This window comes from Mesoplodon bidens, assembly GCF_964165515.1.
Source record: "Mesoplodon bidens genome assembly, chromosome: 12".
In the NCBI taxonomy this organism is placed as follows: Eukaryota; Metazoa; Chordata; class Mammalia; order Artiodactyla; family Ziphiidae; genus Mesoplodon; species Mesoplodon bidens.
The window spans coordinates 78,967,976-78,985,875 of NC_138168.1; the positions used below are offsets into that span (position 1 = coordinate 78,967,976).

A 17,900-nucleotide genomic window follows, 5' to 3' on the forward strand; every position below is an offset into this window, starting at 1 on the left:
CAGATGATCTGGGCCACCATGTTCTAAAGTCAAGAGCTATTTGTTCTTACAAGACTTTATAGTTAAATTTTGATGCTGCAATAGTTTAACTGAATTTTTTTTAATTAGCTCTCACTGCTTTCTCTCAAATTGTCATTTTCTTGGGACTTTGTGGAAGTTCAAAGCCTTCCTGATTCAGCTGTGGGATCAGGCTCAGAGCCACAGTGTAGGTGAGAATGGCTTGGGAAGAACCGTCTTGACTTTGAGGTGGGACTGCTAACCAAAGACAAGCCTAAAGGTCCAGCTAACCTTGGTTGGGTTTTATAGTTAACGAAACGTTGTATATTTCAGGATGGCTAACAAGGGCACCTTGGTGTCTATGTAGACTTTTCAGTTTCTTAAGGGGTTACCAAATCTTAATTGGTATTGAGATTCTTCACTATGCCCTTTAAGGAGTAATAGCTCAAGTTTTTGTTACTACAAATTCTAAACTAATAACCTCTGTCCTTCCAAGGAATTTGGACTTGAAAGTCTGAAGGATCTGAATGAATGTAGGATCTATAATGAGAAGATAAACACTATTTATTCTGATTCTGGGGACTAAGGGGCAAGTAATCTGAGGGGGTTGCAGTTAAAGGGCACACAGAACAACAGTACATTGTTTTCTGTCCCCATAGAAGGCAAACTTGAAAGAAACAGCAGAAACTCAACTAAATATTTAGTTTAAATTCAAGGAATAATTTACTAACAACAGGTTACTAAAAATATAAATAGCTTAAAGAGGAAAAAATTATAATGTCACTTGCTGGTCATCATATATAGAATAGATGCCCTCTATAGAGACTGCATAGGTGTGGTCTGAGTGATTTATAGGACTCATGGAATTCTTTGATTCTAGGGTGGTCATGTGGGTACCTGGATTGGGAGGTGGGGGGACACAGCTCTTGAAATTGACATCTCTGGGCTCTCTCTTTTTAATCATTCCTGACCCAAGAGAATCCTCTGTATCTATATCATGGTTCTGTTAATGTCTTTAGAGATGTCTGTACTCAGAAGTGAAGTAGAGAGGATAGTGGCCTCATGGCTTAATTTGAAGTGGCAATAGCTTTCGTGGAAATAACGCTAAAATCCTGTTCTGCAACCAGTGCTAGAGAGCGTTAGATTATCGATTGTATGCACAGGATGGTTCATTCTTAATGTCTTGGAAGCATAGACTTCAGTGCCCGGCTTCTCGGTGATAGGAAAGGATGTATGGATCAGTCAATACATGTGGTTTTGAAGGGAGGACCTCCTGTCGACATCCCGAGACAGTGGCAGTGGAGGGCTGCCTGGAAACAAGAAGTGCAGGAACAGCCGCCGGGAGCAGACTCTGCTGGGAGTAGTTGTCTGAGAGCAATCAAGACTGGTGAGGCAGGGGTAGCCATTGCAGGGTGGATTGTGGTCATGCTTCTTTTAATGACTACTTGAGTTATTTTTCATTGACCAGGGTTTAAGTGCTGACTCTTATTTTTATGTTGACTGTTTTTAGCACTGACACACTATTCCATGCTTGTAAAGAACACTAGAAAATTGTCATTACAAACAGGGAATGCTTGCAGACCTGCTGCTGAAATAAAATAATCCAGAATTAGTTCAAATGAAGTTTTAGGTGGCTTTTTTTATTAAATGGGATGATTTTATTAGTTTGTGTTGCTTAGTATTTGATGATTTCTTACCCTCAAACTTAACTTAAAAGTCCTGTTTACTGTTTAAATTTTTTTAATATGTTGCTAGAACGTTCTTATTTTTAAAATCTTTGCATGTAGAAATGATCCTGTATATATTTATCATTTTAATATTTGCCTTCCAGGTGCCAGGATTGCTGAGTATTCCCAACTGTATGACCAGATTGTATTCAGAGAGACCCCCTTTAAGACTCAGAAGGATGGCTGGGCCAGCCCTCAAGACTCCTCCAACCTCAGCTCTGCATCACCTTCCCACACCCAACATGGTAGCGAGGATTGGCTTTTGCATTCAACCTATAGTAACGGAGAGTTAGCAGATTTCTGTCCCCGGCCAGAGCAAGACTTGAAGTCAAAATATCCCACTTTAGAGATCAATACGAAAAGTATCCCAAGACAACTGTCCGCAGCTTGCTCCGTGCCTTCTCTCCAAATCTCTGAGCCTCTGCTGGGCTCCATGCAGAGACACAGCGTGGTGGTCAGCCAGCCCAACAAAGAGAACTCCTGTCAGGGCCATCTTTACAACTCTCTGGGACGGAAAGGAATCAGTGCTAAATCTCAGCCTTATAACAGGTCCCAGTCATCTTCCTCCATCCTGATAAACAAGTCCGCGGACTCCATCAACTACCCTAGTGAAATGGGAAAGAAACAGCTGCTGTCTTTACACAGAAGTTCAGGGTGGGAGAGTCACCAGGATTTGGTGCCAGGTATTGCTGACTCAGGTCAACAGGGCACTGGAAAACACTCAGATCTCACACTCCAGGACTCGCAGAAAGTTCTGGTAGTAAATAGAAATTTACCTTTAAGTGCCCAAATAGCTACCCAGAACTATTTTTCCAATTTCAAAGAGTCTGAAGGAGATGAAGATGACTATGTGGAGATCAAGTCAGAAGAAGATGAGCCAATAAGCAGCAAACTTGGACCATATCTGACATCATACAATGATTCTGACAAACTGAATGACTATCTCTGGAAGGGGCCATCTCCCAATCAGCAAAATCTTGTCCAATCTCTAAGGGAAAAATTCCAGTGTCTTAGTTCAAGCAGCTTTGCCTAAGGTTCTTAAGAGTAGCTGCCTGAATTAGCTTCTTACTGTGCTCATGAATTAGAGATACTGAGAGATGTTTTGTATGTACCAGATTAGAACAGTTTTGTAACAACCAGAGATGTAAAGTATACTTTCTTTAACAGCACAACTTTTTGAAACAGCTGGCGATCCAACCAGGATTGTACTGTAGCAAATGTTAGCATCTAACACTGTGTTTTCTGATGCTGATGGTCTTCGTATTTCATGTAAGTCAATCTTACTTGAAAATTTTAGGCTTCTTTTTTTTTTTAAAAACATGATGGCCATGGTATTTTTTCCCATATCCTGACAATTAGTGCCCAGAGTTTAAGAAATGCAATAATTATTTCCTATTATTCAGAAGCCACAGGTATACTAGGACTCAAAGGCAGCAAGGAGGACTTTTCACGTTTTTTAAAAAGAAAGGAAACTAAAGCTGTTTAAAGGATTATGCTTACCTCTGACATTTTTGTTAAATTTGTGCCAAGACCCTAGAATAACTTAAACGAGGGATCTCTAATTGGAGTATTGTCTAGGTGCCCATTTTAGGGTTTCTGTGCTGGCATTCCTGCATCTAGTTCATTATGAGGCAGAAAATATGTAACTATTGGAAATTAGAATGTATCATGACCAATTTTCTGTAAGTAAAAATCCTTCCCTGTCTTCCTGAACAAGGCCTGGAGAACGTGCTGCTCGTCATTTATTTTACATCTCATGGGGTTAAATGAATGATTCCCTTAATGGTTTAAAACCAAGTTCAAGAAAATGCAAATTGACTTATTAGAAAAGATGGGTTGACATCTGGGTACAACTTGATTATCTCACTATATGACAGTTGGGGATGGGGAGAAGATAGAACCCTTCACTACTTTTTGTGCCTGTTTCTAATCAACACGAAGTAAACCATAAACTAAAATAAAACAAAGCTCTTTAAAGCTACTCTTCCCAGAGCAGTTTTTCAGAGGTCCTTTCGTACTTAGCCAAATTTTATACTTAGCCAAATGACCTGGTCCCAGCCTTGAGAATTTTATTGACTGCAGTGAAATTTATTTTCTAATCCAGACATAATATGGGGGTCTTTTTTCATTGTTTGGGGGCATATAGAAGAGCAGAATCTTTGGTTACTAAATTCTGACTAATCACATCTTTTAAGTTGTAATTATGGTCTTTAAATAGTGGTTCATTTTGATATTATGTACTAATACAACTCTTTATGGAAGGAAACAAAAACAAAAGCAAGACCTTGTGAGTGAAACACAAAGTTAAAGAAGCTAAAGAGAAAAATGAAGGCAGATTTATTGCCACTTTATAAAAATATTTTATTGAAGACTCCAATCAATGTAACAAGTATGTTTTCTCAAACAGTGGCTTTCGCATTCTCACTTTAAGCCATTTTACACTCTGTGGCCTCTTCCCCACCCTCTCAGTTTTCATCTTAAAAGATATGATAATCTGTGTAGGGAAAGGGGATCTGGGCTTTTCATTTAAAGATAAGCAATGATATTGATTTGAATCAGTGATATCTACCATAATTCTTTTTCTCTCTTTAAGTGCTATGCCTCTTTTTCTTAAAAACATAAACTGTGACCATCCTTATTTTATACACAGGTACCTAAGGCATTCATTTTCCTTTTTAAGTAACAAAAAATAACCTAAGTTTCTTCTTTCTCCATACTGTACTTTCTTCTTGTAGCTTAGAAAACAAAGTCCATACTGACGAGCATTGTTCTGGAACCATTCCTTCTTTCATTGCCCTTCTTTAAACACGATATGAGTTTTCAAGTATAAGAAGTATCAGAAAAGAGAAGCACTGTACCTGAGTATAGATTCTCAGACTTGCTAGAGGTATTTGTAAGGGCGTTTACAAAACAGAGTTACCTGACTTTTCTTGTCCCGGGAATGCAGTTTCCCACTTCTCTGCTTTTTGGTTTGTAAGACCCAAATTCTGTATTATCCATATTACTGTGGTGTCTTACTCTCAGAAATGAGTAATTCTCCACACCAGTGTCCTGTTGCACGACTCTGATGTCACTTATAGGAACACACCCTGCTGCACGGAGGTTGCTGTCGTACTGTATAAAATGTCTGTACGGTTGTCTTTAGGTTCTAGGGCAAATCTGCAGTTCTATACATCCGTTCTGTCAGCCAGGATACAGATTTTGAGATCTGTGTGTACATATATAATCAAGTTCGTATTTTCCCTCAAAGTTATTCAATGAGTGCTTTTGTTTAAAATAGTTTCTTCGGGAGGTGGGGTAGGGATGTATATAATTGGGGGAAAAGAGTTATATGTACTTAAATGGATGTCAAGTTCTTACTAGGTCTCTGGACTGAAGGTTCAATTTTTTTTATAAGTTCACTTTTCACCTACTCTATTCTTTGTGCAAAAAAAACCCCCCAGAAAAACAAACAAAAAACCATGCATCTAGGAAAACAGAGTTTAAATACTGTATATATGATAATGAAAGTTAGTAACGCTCATTATTTAATAAAGTTTGTAAAGTACAAAGTAAAATACGGTGTGAATTAATGTGTTAATTCTAGAAAGATCAAGATTTTTCTGAACTATACTCAGTTATAATACTTCGCCTTATGAGCTGTGCAGAAAATGGTTCAGGGTAGAATTCCCTGGCGGTCCAGTGGTTAGACCAGTGGACTCAGAGCTTCCACTGCAGGGGGCACAGGTTCAATCCCTGGTCAGAAAACTAAAATCCTACAAGCTGAGCAGCATGGCCAAAAAAAAAAAATGATTCAGGGTAGTGATGATATACCATGTTTCAGTGGCCTGTGACTGACCATTTTCTGTATCTTTTGATTACTTTTCCAATATTGAATTTAGCCTGGGATTATCATACCCTTCTCTGAAATTCCCCTTAGACCAAATGCCTTTCCAGGTAACTGGTTTTGATGGTGTGAGATCATAGAGTAGTCTGACTTGCAGCTGTGGGGTTAAAGTCAGGTGAGGTGGAGGGGAAGGGCCCAGAATGCTGAAGTTTTTTTGGTGCCAAAAGACAAACTTGCCTACTTTACTCTGGTGGTGCAAGCCCATGGGCAAAGCCCACTTTGTGTATCTATGAAAAAGAACAAAGCTTGATTCTCCAGACAATAGCTTATTCACAATGCATCATACAATAGGAAAGGAAGAGAAGCAAGCAGTTCCACTTCATTAGTTCTAAAACCATGTTTATTCAGCTCAAACGTAAAAGAACAGGGCTTGGATAGTAAGTAAATCATCCGCTCTACGGGGCAAACACAAGCCCCCAAATATTCTATTGTTTGTATGGCAAGGTATGGCTCTCCATATAAGCATCACAAGACCATGGGTAAGCAGATTCCTTCTTGTATAGACTAGTTAAATCAGAGGCTGTAAACTGGTGGCCCAGAGTCTGAATCTGGTTTATACGGCTTTAAAAAGGTTTAACATGAAAATCCAGATTTCCACCTTTAAAAAAAAAAAAAAGATTAGATCTCGCCTGTTTGGGGCTGGCTTCTGATGAGGTGACTCCGAGATCTGAGGATGGAATTTAAAGGTGAAAATCATCCTGTAAGCCAGTAGGGTAGCAGATCCCTGGAGAAAGAAACAGGCGAGGAAGCCATTTTGGGCCTAAGCCATTTTGGGAGCTCAGCCTGGCCAAAACGCTTTCCTTGAACAGGTCTCGGTACTTAATGATCTCAAGGGAACAAAACAACAAACTGTTATTAGGCAAGAGAAGTAGGGCTTCCCTGGTGGCGTAGTGGTTGAGAATCCGCCTGCTAATGCAGGGGACATGGGTTCGAGCCCTGGTCTGGGAAGATCCCACATGCCGCGGAGCAACTAAGCCCGTGCTACACAACTACTGAGCCTGTGCTCTAGAGCCCGTGAGCCACAACTACTGAGCCCACGTGCCGCAACTACTGAAGCCCATGTGCCTAGAGCCCGTGCTCTGCAACAAGTGAAGCCACCGCAATGAGAAGCCCGCGCACTGCAACAAAGAGTAGCCCCTGCTCACCGCAACTAGAGAAAGCCCGCACACAGCAACAAAGACCCAACACAGCCAAAAATAAATAAGTAAAATAAAAAATAAAAAATAAATAAATAAAAGAAAAAGTTGATTCTGACAATTTAAAAAAAAAAAAGAGAAGTAAAAACCGGGAAGTCCTTGTCAGCTGTAAGGACTCCCAGTTCTCTTTCAATGGTAAAGATTAGCCTGAAGCGCTCAACTACCTGAAGCCCCGAACATAAGAGATGATGTCAGAGATGATGTCGCACTAGCTTCCTACCTGTTTGTCTTGCCAGTTTTCCCCATTTTCAGACTTGTGCACCTCCATCCTCCCAAATCTTAGCCAGCATAATATTTCTAAACACAAACAGAATCCAATCTTCTACAAAGTCCTCCAAATCTGTCTCTGCCTTTACAGGAGCTGCTCCCTTTGCCTGCGTGACCCTCCCACTACCATCCAGGAGAAAACCTGCCCGCTCCTCAACACTCAGCTCAAAAATCACTAGTAAGAACTGTGGAGGGTCTGGGATTTTACTCAGCTTGCACGCTAACCAGTTAGCTTGCCTCTGTAACAGAGGTCATGATCACACCCGGCAGGATAGCAGCATGAAAGCATTGGTTTCCCTTGCTTCTCCAGGCCCCCAGGGGCCTGCAGAGCATCCCAAGTATGTGCTACACACACACAGTGGGTTGCTTTCACAGCTGAGGAATAATGGATTTAAGAATCTTTTATCTAAGAGCTACTGGCAAAACTGCCCAATCTTTGACCCTGGAGGGAGGCATTATCTTTACACTGTGGGCAGCAAACATTATCTTCCCTCTGCCCTGGAGGGAAACACTCTCTATTTTCCAAGGTCGTTTGCTATGCAAATATCCTTTCAACACTAGCCCAGAACAAGACCGATTGATACAAGACAGGAAGAGATGCAAAATGCAGGGAACCCATAGAGAGTGTCTCAGAACGATCACATTGTTACCCCAAAATTGGCTTCCCCTCTTGGTGGGTGTCAAGCTAAAAGACACAACCATGCCAAAGGTCAGGAGAAGGATTTATTACTTGCAACAAGTAAGGAGAACACCAGGGATCTTACGCAAAGCAGTGTCTCCCCTAACAGCAAATTTGGGGAAGTTTTTAAGCTAAGGGTACATGCATATTCATGAAGGGGCTTGAGCAAGAGAATTCAGCATAGAATTGGGGCAAAGGTCAACAGAGCCCAAGCTTTAGTTGATTAAAGTCAGAAAAGGTCAACATCATCATCCTTTAGGTTCCAGTTGATCTGTTGGAAGCTTCTTGTGACTCTCCAGGTCTAGGAAGGTGTTTCTTCTTAACACTTATAACTCTCTGAACCTTTAGGCTTTATAGCTTTCCATCAATATGCCTGTGTTCTACTATACAGTTCTGCACAGTAAACTCTGACACCCGAGCTTGTGTCTGTCTTGTTCAAAGTTGATTCCTTCGCCACATGCCTAGCATAGAGGCTAGTATAGAGCAAATGCACTCTCACTCTCTCTATATACCCATAAATAGCATATTAACTTCAGATATATATATATATACTCCTTATTCTGGAAACAAACTTTCTTTAACCTATGTCCAAATGTCATCTCAGAGTGCATTGAAATTATTTATATCCATTAGGGAAAGAATGTGAGTTAATGCATTTTTAAGGGCTTCAACACAATAGAGCCCTTTCCTCCCAGGGTAGTTGACTTTTCCTAAGTAAACTAGTATATATTTGAGTTTGGGATAAATAGATTCAGACATATCTATCTCCAAATGAGATCCTGACACTTCCCCGTGAAACAAACCTGGGAATATGAAAGATCCTGAAGTTTTCTTCCATAAATCTTTCTCCCTTTCCTATCCTCTCCTACAAGTGTGTATTATGTGTGTAAGAACCCAAATAGCTCTCATCTGGGATGACTTCAGGGTGGGGCCCAAGAGGGAGTTGAAGGTGAGCAGAGGACAGGGGCCTCCATGGTCATCCACGTGAGGACCCGGATAGGTTGAGTAAAATACTTTAACTGGCTTGATCAGCACAGGCATTTGCTGTCCTAGACCTTAAAGTGATTTCTCAAAATTACATATAAGATCGCAGTTAGTCATATCATAATGGGACAGACCATTGTTGACCATCAGTGTCAACACCTAAAATTTTTTTAAGATTAGAAAGTATGTTAATTCAGTTAAAAAAAACAAGAAACAAAAAAACCACATGGTTTCTAGGTGAACTTTATTATACTTTTGTTTTGGCCCTGCTGCCCAGCTTGCGGGGATCTTAGTTCCCCAACCAGGGATTGAACCCAGGCCCCGCCTCGGCAGTGAAAGCGCCAATTCCTAACCACTGGACCGCCAGGGAATTCCCTATTATACTTTAATGTGAGATCTAATTAAAAGAGAGTATCGCTTTAAAGGTGTGGATTGCCATAAGCTTTTGGTGACGACTGAAAACAGCCTCCAAAGTGCCTTCTTCAAGATGGGTTTGTAGCACATCTATATGGCCTGAGTCATTTCCATATTAGGGATTCCAGTAACAAATTAGTTTTGGTGCCTCGCCCTTCCCAATCAATTTAGCTTAGGTGTACAGTTTTAAACTCGATCTTTTCTATTCAAACCTTTCTTCCGTACAGAATAGTTCATGAAGTGTTGGGAAGTCTTCTTTGGGGCCTGCTGTGCCATGCTGAGCCATGCAATTCACAAAAATGCCACACTTTTCCGTGCAATTCAGTATGATCGGAAGGGTTGCCTTTTTATATGAAGTTGTGGCTGTGTTGTTTATTCTCCACTTCCCTGTGCTATTTCTTCTCCACTTAACATTTTTAGCAGTTATACATTTTCTGAGAACTGCTTCTGCAAAAGGTTACAGGTAAATATTGCCACCACAGGTGTGGCCCCGACTACCTTCCTATCCCTCCCCCAGCACATAGAAAGCCTTCAACACACAGCTACTGAACAAGCGAATGAAAGAATGTTGTTTCTCACACCAAAACTGGAAACAATACAAACAACATCAGGAAAAGGTAAAATAAATAATGGTCTATCCACAGTATAGATTAGGTTATAATATATAGCCACTATAAGTCATGATTTCGAGTACTATCCCTTCCCAATTTCATGAAAACAGATATAGCAAGTGAAGAAGAGACCTATATATATAATATGGTCACAATCTTGTAAAACAAGTTAAAAAAAAGACAGTTATGACTTGGCAATAGTATTGTGGGTGATTTTATTTTTTACTTTATGCTTTTCTCTATATACATTATAAATAAATAGTATACATATTTGAAAAACACACTCAGCTCCAGCATGGGATCCTCTGGTGTTTTCTCTGACGCTCCTCCATAAACAGTTAAGCATTTCATTTTCATCACCTCAGAAAACAACCCTGTACCTATCAGCTCTAACCTCCAATCCCTCTCTTTCCCCTGCCCCCAGCCATAAGCAAACCCTAGTATTTTATGTCTCTATAAATTTGCCTATTCTGGACATTTCATATAAACAGGATCATATAATATGTGGTGTCCACAGTCTTTTTAAACATCACTATGGTTGGCCCTCATCAGCTGGACTGACAAATTGTCACTACTCTGGTGGAGTTACTGTTGGAAACTCCTGAGGGTAGAGACTGGATAAGTTTAAAAAAAAAAAAAACACCTTTTTTTTTTGAGCAGTTTTAGGTTCACAGCAAATTTAAGAGGAAGGTACAGAGATTTCCCATAAATTCCCTGTGGACTGGGTGATTCTCATCTTCATGGCCAGTGGCCTGTGTTCAGCAGTGTCCAATGAATGCCCATTAAATGAGTGGTCCCCAATTTACAATGAGACAAGCCTCTAAGGGTTTTATGACTTGCCCAAGATTATCAGGACAGTAGGTGAACGGGCCATTCAAGTCTCCTTTCTGATGTTTATATGCTTGTGTAACCAAGTAGGACCCTATGGGGCATTCCCAGGACAGGCCCCCCTGCTCCCCCAAAGTCCTCCACCTGCCTCTTGCTTGTAGAAAAAATTTAACCTCCTAAACCTTCCTCAATTCCAAAGAATAAACTTAATCAGAGAAGTGAGAAAGTGCAGAAACAAAGCAAAACAGTCAAGCAAGACAAAATCGTAATAGTTTAGTCATTAGACAAATTCAGAGACCCTTAGTTCCTCCTCAAGGGCTATAGATAATATTCTGAACCATATCCTTTGAGCTGTTCTGTAGATACTGAACCCCCCACTAGGGATGTTCATGGGCTGATCACACATTCAAAACCCTCTTCCTCACCCTGTCTTTAAAAACCTTTCCCTGAAAACCACTGGGGAATTTAGGTCCTTTGAGCATTAGCTGCCAATGCCCCTTGTATGGCGCCTGCAGTAAACCCTGCACTTTCCTTCACCACAACCTGGTGTCAGTAGATTGGCTTTACTGCACCCTGGCGAGTGGACCCAAGTTTACTTTGATAACACTTGTACAAGACACAACTTCTGTGATTTTTGTTTCCTCTTGTGTAAAAAGGTGGTAATGAAACCGTGCACCTCAGACTGGGACTTGAACCCGGCCAAAACCCAGGCTGGGACTTGAACCCACGCGGCCGGGACTTGAACCCAGCCAAACCCCACAGTCTTCCAACTGAGATCACACACCTGGTTTCAGGGCTTAATGAAGCTCAGGTTCTTGACGTCTCATCACAGAAAGAATTCAGTGAGAGACAAAGCAATAGGTAAGAAGTGGATTTATTTAGAAACACACTCCACACACAGAGTGTGGGCCATCCCAGAAGATGAGAAAGGCACCAGGGTATGGGGTTGTCAGTTTTTATAGGGGTGGGTAATTTCATAGGCTAAAGCGTGGGAGGAGTATACCAGCTATTTCCGGAAGGGGCGGGGATTTCCAGGAAGTGGGCCACCGCCCACTTTTTGATCCTTCTGGTCGGTCTTAGAACTGTCATGGCGCCTGTGGGTGTGTCATTTAGCTTGCTGATGTGTTGCAATGAGTGTATACTGAGGCTCAAGATCTAGTGGAAGTTGGTTTGTCTGCCATCTTGGACCCATTTGGTTCTAATCAGTTTACGTCACGTCCTTGGGCTATGTCGTTCTTTCAGAGGTTGTGCCCTGCCCCCTTCCCGCCTGTTTCAGTAATATCTACCTCACAGGTTTGTGAAATGTTAGCTATTGCTGTACCCTCATGTGTGAGATGTGGCAATCAGCCTCACAATGAAAAATATAGACAGTAGCATGCGATTAAGACATGATCAATGAAGGCAGGCAAGCCAGACTGACCTCTCTGGACCCAGTTTCCTCGAGATTGAAAATCAGGACAAAACACATTACTGTTTTTTAGGATTAAATTCAGTGTCTCTCCAGAACCTCCTACAGGGTTTAGCTGATGGAAAGCCAGTGTTTATAATCTGTAGTTTTATTACCACTTTGCTTGGTAATTATAAACCTGTTAAGATTATAAACAAAGTATTTCGTTTTGAGGCAGCTAAGCCTCACAGAGGTTAAGCAACTTGTCTACGGCTACAAAGTCAGCTTTTGAACTCCAAGGCCCACACGCTCTTTACTGTTCGGCCGCCTCCAGCCTGATAAATCCAATCCCCGGTAGCTAAACCAATTGCCCTTCCAGGAAGCAAACTGCCACCCGAGGGCAGGATGTTGTTGGCATCCTAGGCGGAGGAAGAAGGTACTGTCTCTGGGCAGGGCGGGAGCCCCATGCTCACGCCCCACCCTCCTCTGATTTTTAACCCTAGGCAAATTTCGAGTCTGTGTTTGCAAGTGCCAGAAAGTGCCCGTCCCTGACGTCCAGGCAACTCGAACAGCAGCCCCGCGCCCCACAGGCCCCCACCTTCCCAACGTCACGGCCACTGAGCGCAGTGCCCCCTAGGGGCTCCTCTCCGCTGAGGAAGAATAGCCAGGACCTTCCTGCCACTGGCCCGTTACCGGCCGGGTCCGGTCCTCCCGCCTGGAGCCCGCCCCGCCACCCCCAGGAGGGACGTGAGCCGCTGCGTCTCTGAGATCAGCCGCCGCATCTCCGCGTCGCGGGAGAACCCGCGTCCCCGCTGCGCCGCCCTCGCCTCACCATGAGCGCGCGCCTGCCGCTCGTCCTCCGCCAGCTCGGCCGCCTGAAGCCCCCCGGCCCGCCGCGCCGCCTCCGAGAGCTTTGTCTCGCCAGCAGCGGCGGGGTCGGCGGATGTGGCGGCGGGGAGGGCCTGCTCGGGCAGCGGCGGCTGCGGGACACCCAGGCCGGGAGCAGCCGGGGCCCGGGCAGCCGGGCGCCCCCAGCGCGGGACTCGATCGTCCGGTGAGTGTCTGGCGCTCGCCGCCGCCCAAGTCCCCGGCGGCCGGGGGAGACCCAGGAAGTGGGGCGGCCGGAGCTCTCGAGTCTCGGCCGAGCCCCGGGGGCCTCCGTGAGGGCTTCGCTGAGCACGGGGTCGCGAGTGTTTGGTGCCAACTTTTAGGGGTGACGGCAGCTGGTGGGGGGCAGCGCGGGCACCGGGAGGGCGGGCTGGGCGCGCCGGAGGACGGAGACTCTTGGGGCCGGCCCAGGTCGGAGGGGCGGGGGTCGGGAGGGCGTGGGCATCCGCGGCGGGTGCTGAGCAGCTCAGACCGCGCGCCTCGCTCCACGTGCACCTCCCGCCGCCTGCTCCGATGCAGCCGCACCGGGCGCGGCCTGGGCAGGAAAGGGGCGGCGCGGCGAGGGCTGGAGTCCCGAGGGGGAGGGGCGCCCGCTCCCGCCCCGCCAGCCCGGCCGCCCGCCTGCTGGTCGGATCCGGGGTGGGGGCCGGGGCGCTGCGGGGCTGCGGGGCTGCGGCGGGGGCGCCCCGGGCCCAGCGATCGGCGCCTGTCTGCACAGGGGCTCCGCCTCCGGGACGCTGGCTGCGGGCGGCGTACCGTGACTGCGGTGAGGTCTGCCCTCCCAAAACGCTGCAGCCTCCTGCGCGTGGGAGGGCTGCGGCCCGGCCCACCCAGTGACGCGCGGAGGGCGGCCGGAGAAGTCGAGGCCGTCTCGTTCCCAGCGTCGCTGCACCGTGGGCACGGAATCCCCAGCTCAGCCTTATTTCCAAAGTTCTCTCCCGAGCGAGAGGCGAACTCTGCCTGGGAGCCCCGGGCCGGCCTTCCGCTGTCCCCACCGGAGACGTTCGCGGGCCCCCCTCCACCCCCGCTTCACTTGTCTGAGTGAAGCGCTCCGGACATGCCTGGGGGTCGTGGGAAGGCCCTTTCTTCCCTTCCCTAACTAGAATTCCTAGTTCCAGGATGCCATGTTACGGAGCGAGCTCTTCACGTCCATCCGCTGACATCCTCTTCTGTTTTCCTTCTAGCCTTCATTCTGAAAATGAATTCACCTTTTTACTCCCTGTTTCCAAGGCGCTTCATGATGTGGCCCATGACTCCAAGGACTCTTTTAGTTTACCTTGTTTTCTCTCCGGATGTCTCGGTTAGGTCTCTTCCGGTCATTAGATTTTAAGCAGTGTACAGCTGAGCTCATCTTAAGGGGTTGTTACCAAACCGAACTGGGGTACCCTCGCCAGATGGTCACCGGGTTGTGACGTAGGCAGGTACAGTGTGTGTTGCAGGGTACCAAGTAGGGGACAAGCCTCAGATCCACTCCACTCCAACTTGGTCTTTGAGATAGAGGTTTTGGGTTTTTTTTGTTTGTTTGCCGAACCACGGGGCATGTGGGATCTTCCCCGACCAGGGATCGAACCGGTGTCCTCTGCGTTGGGAGCGGGGAGTCAACCGCTGGACCACCAGGGAAATCCAATATTTCTTAATTGTGGTTTCGGCAGTCGGGATGTCTCTGGTTTATGCTTCTCTAGCCGGGTGGTCCTTGGCCAGAGGTCTGTTAGCTCATCTTGCCCTGGAGAAACAACTTGAGTTTGTAGTTAATGAAGATATCTATGATAGCAATTTTAGTATATTAACGATGTTACCAACAACAGCAATTTTAATCATCTGACTGTTTGATTATTGCTCATTTAGCACAGGATTAAGGGGACAAGCAAAGGAATAAAGTTTTGGATAGAGAGATTAATCATAAACTGGATAAGAGGTTTTAGGGGGATTTGGTTTCAGGGTAAGGGTCCAAAGACAGTATAGGATGCAGAAGTCACCTTCCAACTAGAAGTTGAGGAGGCAACTTTTCTCACCCAGGGCAGAAAAATCTCTGATGAGAAACATCTATGCTACTTTCTAGACTTCTTGAGCCTGGTAACTCCTTGCTTGCTTTGCTTGGCACTGTAAGAATAATGGAAGAATAAGGAATAACCCCAAAGAATGAAACGTTACACATGTGACAAGTTGTGGGGGAATTAGCCAACTTTATGAGCAGAGCTGGTGACAGGTGTCAGCTTCTGCAGTCGTGTGCCCTTCATTTTATTGAGGTGCTACAAGTGTTTCTGGGAAAATTGCTTTTGGAAGGAGTGTTTTTAGCGTTCAAGTGTAGCTTTGAGGCACAAAAGAACACTGTACAATTATAAGAACAAAGGTAGAGTCCTTGTAGTACACCTGCTCTACAGATGAGGAAACAGGTTCCATAGTGGCTCAGTGAATTGCCCACGCTAGTCAACCAAAGGCCTGAGCACTGGTCCTCGGCTGTTTCCACTGAGTGCTTCGGGGCCACCCAGACTCCTTGTTGAAAACACACATTCCCAGGCCCCACCCAGACTTAGGGAGTCCGACTTTCTGGGCTGAGTCACAAAGCCTTTCTCTTTACCAAGCTTTCCAGATGACCCTAATACACATTGCCAAGAACCACTTGGGACCCGCACTCCAGTGCCTTCCCACACTAGCCAGAAATAAGGACCCAGTATGGCCCAAATTCGCAGCCAAGAAAGGCAGAGAATCTGCATACGGCATGTGGTCCTCAGCCGCATGTTGTTGGACAGAAGATTCTTGCTCATTTATAAGGTGTTTTGTGAACTTTCACATATAGTCTGGTTTATCAACACAACAATACAGTTGTTTCACTGGGAATCAAGTTGCTTTATCCCAAGTGTTTAAAAACCAAAACCTTCCTGGGTTGTAGACAGCTGCATGCCCATTTACTCTATGTCTTCTAGCCCAGCTGACTGTGGGAAGGCTCATCCCGGTTGAGTTTTGAAGCCTTTAAACGTTTTCTGAGCACCCTTCTCTCCTCATCCACCTACAAGAGCAGTGCCTGCCAGTTACATTCGTCAAATTCTTCTCTAAAACTGGGAGGAGTTTTGCCCCTGGCCATTTTGCCTTGTCCCTTTGCTCATGGCCATTTATTGCTGATGGGATCTGGCTGGAAGTTCCCCTTGCATTTTTTGAAAGCTGTTGTGCATGCAAGACCCTGATGGAGACAAGAGATGATACTTAAAGGTGGTCTTAAGCACTGAAGCTTGGGTACTGCCTTGGCTAAGCCTTTTGTCTATTATTGTGAGAGGAAAAAGAGCCAACTTTCTTTTTTTAATTTTTTATTTAATATTTTTTAATTAAAAATTTTTATTGAAATATAGTTGATTTACAATGTTGTGTTCCAGGTATACAGCAAAGTGATTCAGTTATACATAAATGTCTATATGTATATAGATATATATATAAATATATCTTTTTCAGATTCTTTTCCATTATAGGCTGTTACAAGATACTGAATATAGTTCCCTGTGCTATATAATAGGTCCTTGTTGTTTGTCTGTTTTGTATATAGTAATGTGTATCTGTTAATCCCAAACTCCTAATTTATCCCTCTCCCCACTTCCCCTTTGGAAACCATAAGATTGTTTTCTGTCTGTGGGTCTGTTTCTGTTTTGTAAATAAGTTCATTTGTAAGAGCCAACATTTTTTTAAAAATACATTTATTTATTTTTGGCTGCGTTGGGTCTTAGTTGCGCACAGGCTTTCTCTAGTTGCAGCGAGTAGGGGCTACTCTTAGTTGCAGTGCACGAGCTTCTCGTTGTGGTGGCTTCTCTTGTTGCAGAGCACGGGCTCTAGGCGCACGGGCTCAGTAGTTGTGGCACATGGGCTCAGAAGCTGTGGCTTGCAGGCTCTAGAGTGCAGGCTCAGTAGTTGTGGCGCACGGGCTTAGTTGCTCCGCGGCATGTGGGATCTTCCCGGACCAGGGCTCGAACCTGTGTTTCCTGCATTGGCAGGTGGATTCTCAACCACTGCGCCACCAGTGAAGTCCATTATCTCTCTTTTAGAGAAAATACATTTATATGGCACATTTCATCTAATGAGCCGTACTAAGGAGAAAAAAATTTAAAAAAGAAAATCACTGTTAACATCTAGTTTGTTTACCTCTACTTATTTCGAAAATTAGAGATTGTCACATTCTACATCGGATTTTTTTAAAAATAAATTTATTTTATTTATTTAGTTTTGGCTGTGTTGGGTCTTCGTTGCTGTGCGTGGGGCTTTCTCTACTTGCAGCAAGCAGGGGCTACTCTTCGTTGTGGTGTGCGGGCTTCCCATTGCGGTGTCTTCTCTTGTTGCGAAGCACAGGCTCTAGGCATGTAGACTTCAGTAGTTGTGGCTCGCGGACTCTAAAGTACAGGCTCAGTAGTTGTGCCGCACAGGCTTAGTTGCTCCGCGGCATGTGGGATCTTCCCGGACCAGGGCTCGAACCCGTGACCCGTGCATTGGCAGGCGGATTCTTAACCACTGCGCCACCGGGGAAGCCCTACGCCAGGTATTTCATGATTGTTCTCCTCCCCCTCCCTCCACCCTTTCCACACTTGCAGGAGCCTGTCCTTGTGCTGTCTAATTAGTTTCATTTAGAGTAGGAAACCTTCTAAGAAAATGTGTTGTATCCATCCTTTCTAGTCATTAACCTAGACCTGACTATATTGTTTTTCTTTCTCAATGCAGAGAAGTCATTCAGAATTCGAAAGAAGTTCTGAGTTTATTGCAAGGAAAAAACCCTGCCTTTAAGCCGGTTCTTGCTATTATTCAGGTAAGCTGAGAACGTGGTTCTGTCTTGCTATTTTAGGATGTCTTTTAATTTAGAAGACAATTGTACACAGGTGACCAGATGCATTTCTTGTCACAGAAGTCCCACTCGGGCTTAGGGGAGGGAGGAGAAAGCTCATGTGGAAATGTTGTCGTTTCCCCCTCTATCTGGTCATTTTGCTGCTTCAGGATTACAGGTTAGGTACCACTCTGTTTGAGTCTGTCTCATTTTGGTGTGGATAGCTTCCGGAGGTCAGGAG

The 17,900-nt window shown here is 44.7% G+C and overlaps 2 protein-coding genes across 6 annotated transcripts in view; both read left to right on the top strand.

Annotated features, from left to right (window-relative positions):
* PLEKHG1 (pleckstrin homology and RhoGEF domain containing G1) overlaps window positions 1-5,241 on the top strand; it is a 232,287-nt gene extending 227,046 nt beyond the window's left edge. For all 3 annotated transcript variants that reach the window (XM_081251048.1, XM_081251047.1, XM_081251049.1), the window contains one exon: window positions 1,829-5,241. In XM_081251048.1, coding sequence (XP_081107174.1) covers window positions 1,829-2,757 — 929 coding nt within the window. In that variant the 3' untranslated portion in view covers window positions 2,758-5,241. The remainder of the gene's footprint in view (window positions 1-1,828) is intronic.
* A 6,984-nt stretch (window positions 5,242-12,225) lies between these two features.
* Window positions 12,226-17,900, top strand: part of MTHFD1L (methylenetetrahydrofolate dehydrogenase (NADP+ dependent) 1 like) — a 192,559-nt gene continuing 186,884 nt past the window's right edge. Inside the window, exons 1-2 of one of the 3 annotated variants that reach the window (XM_081251409.1) lie at window positions 12,226-13,030; window positions 17,560-17,644. In XM_081251409.1, coding sequence (XP_081107535.1) covers window positions 12,810-13,030; window positions 17,560-17,644 — 306 coding nt within the window. In that variant the 5' untranslated portion in view covers window positions 12,226-12,809. The remainder of the gene's footprint in view (window positions 13,031-17,559; window positions 17,645-17,900) is intronic. The other 2 variants (XM_081251407.1, XM_081251406.1) reach the window with 2 other exon arrangements.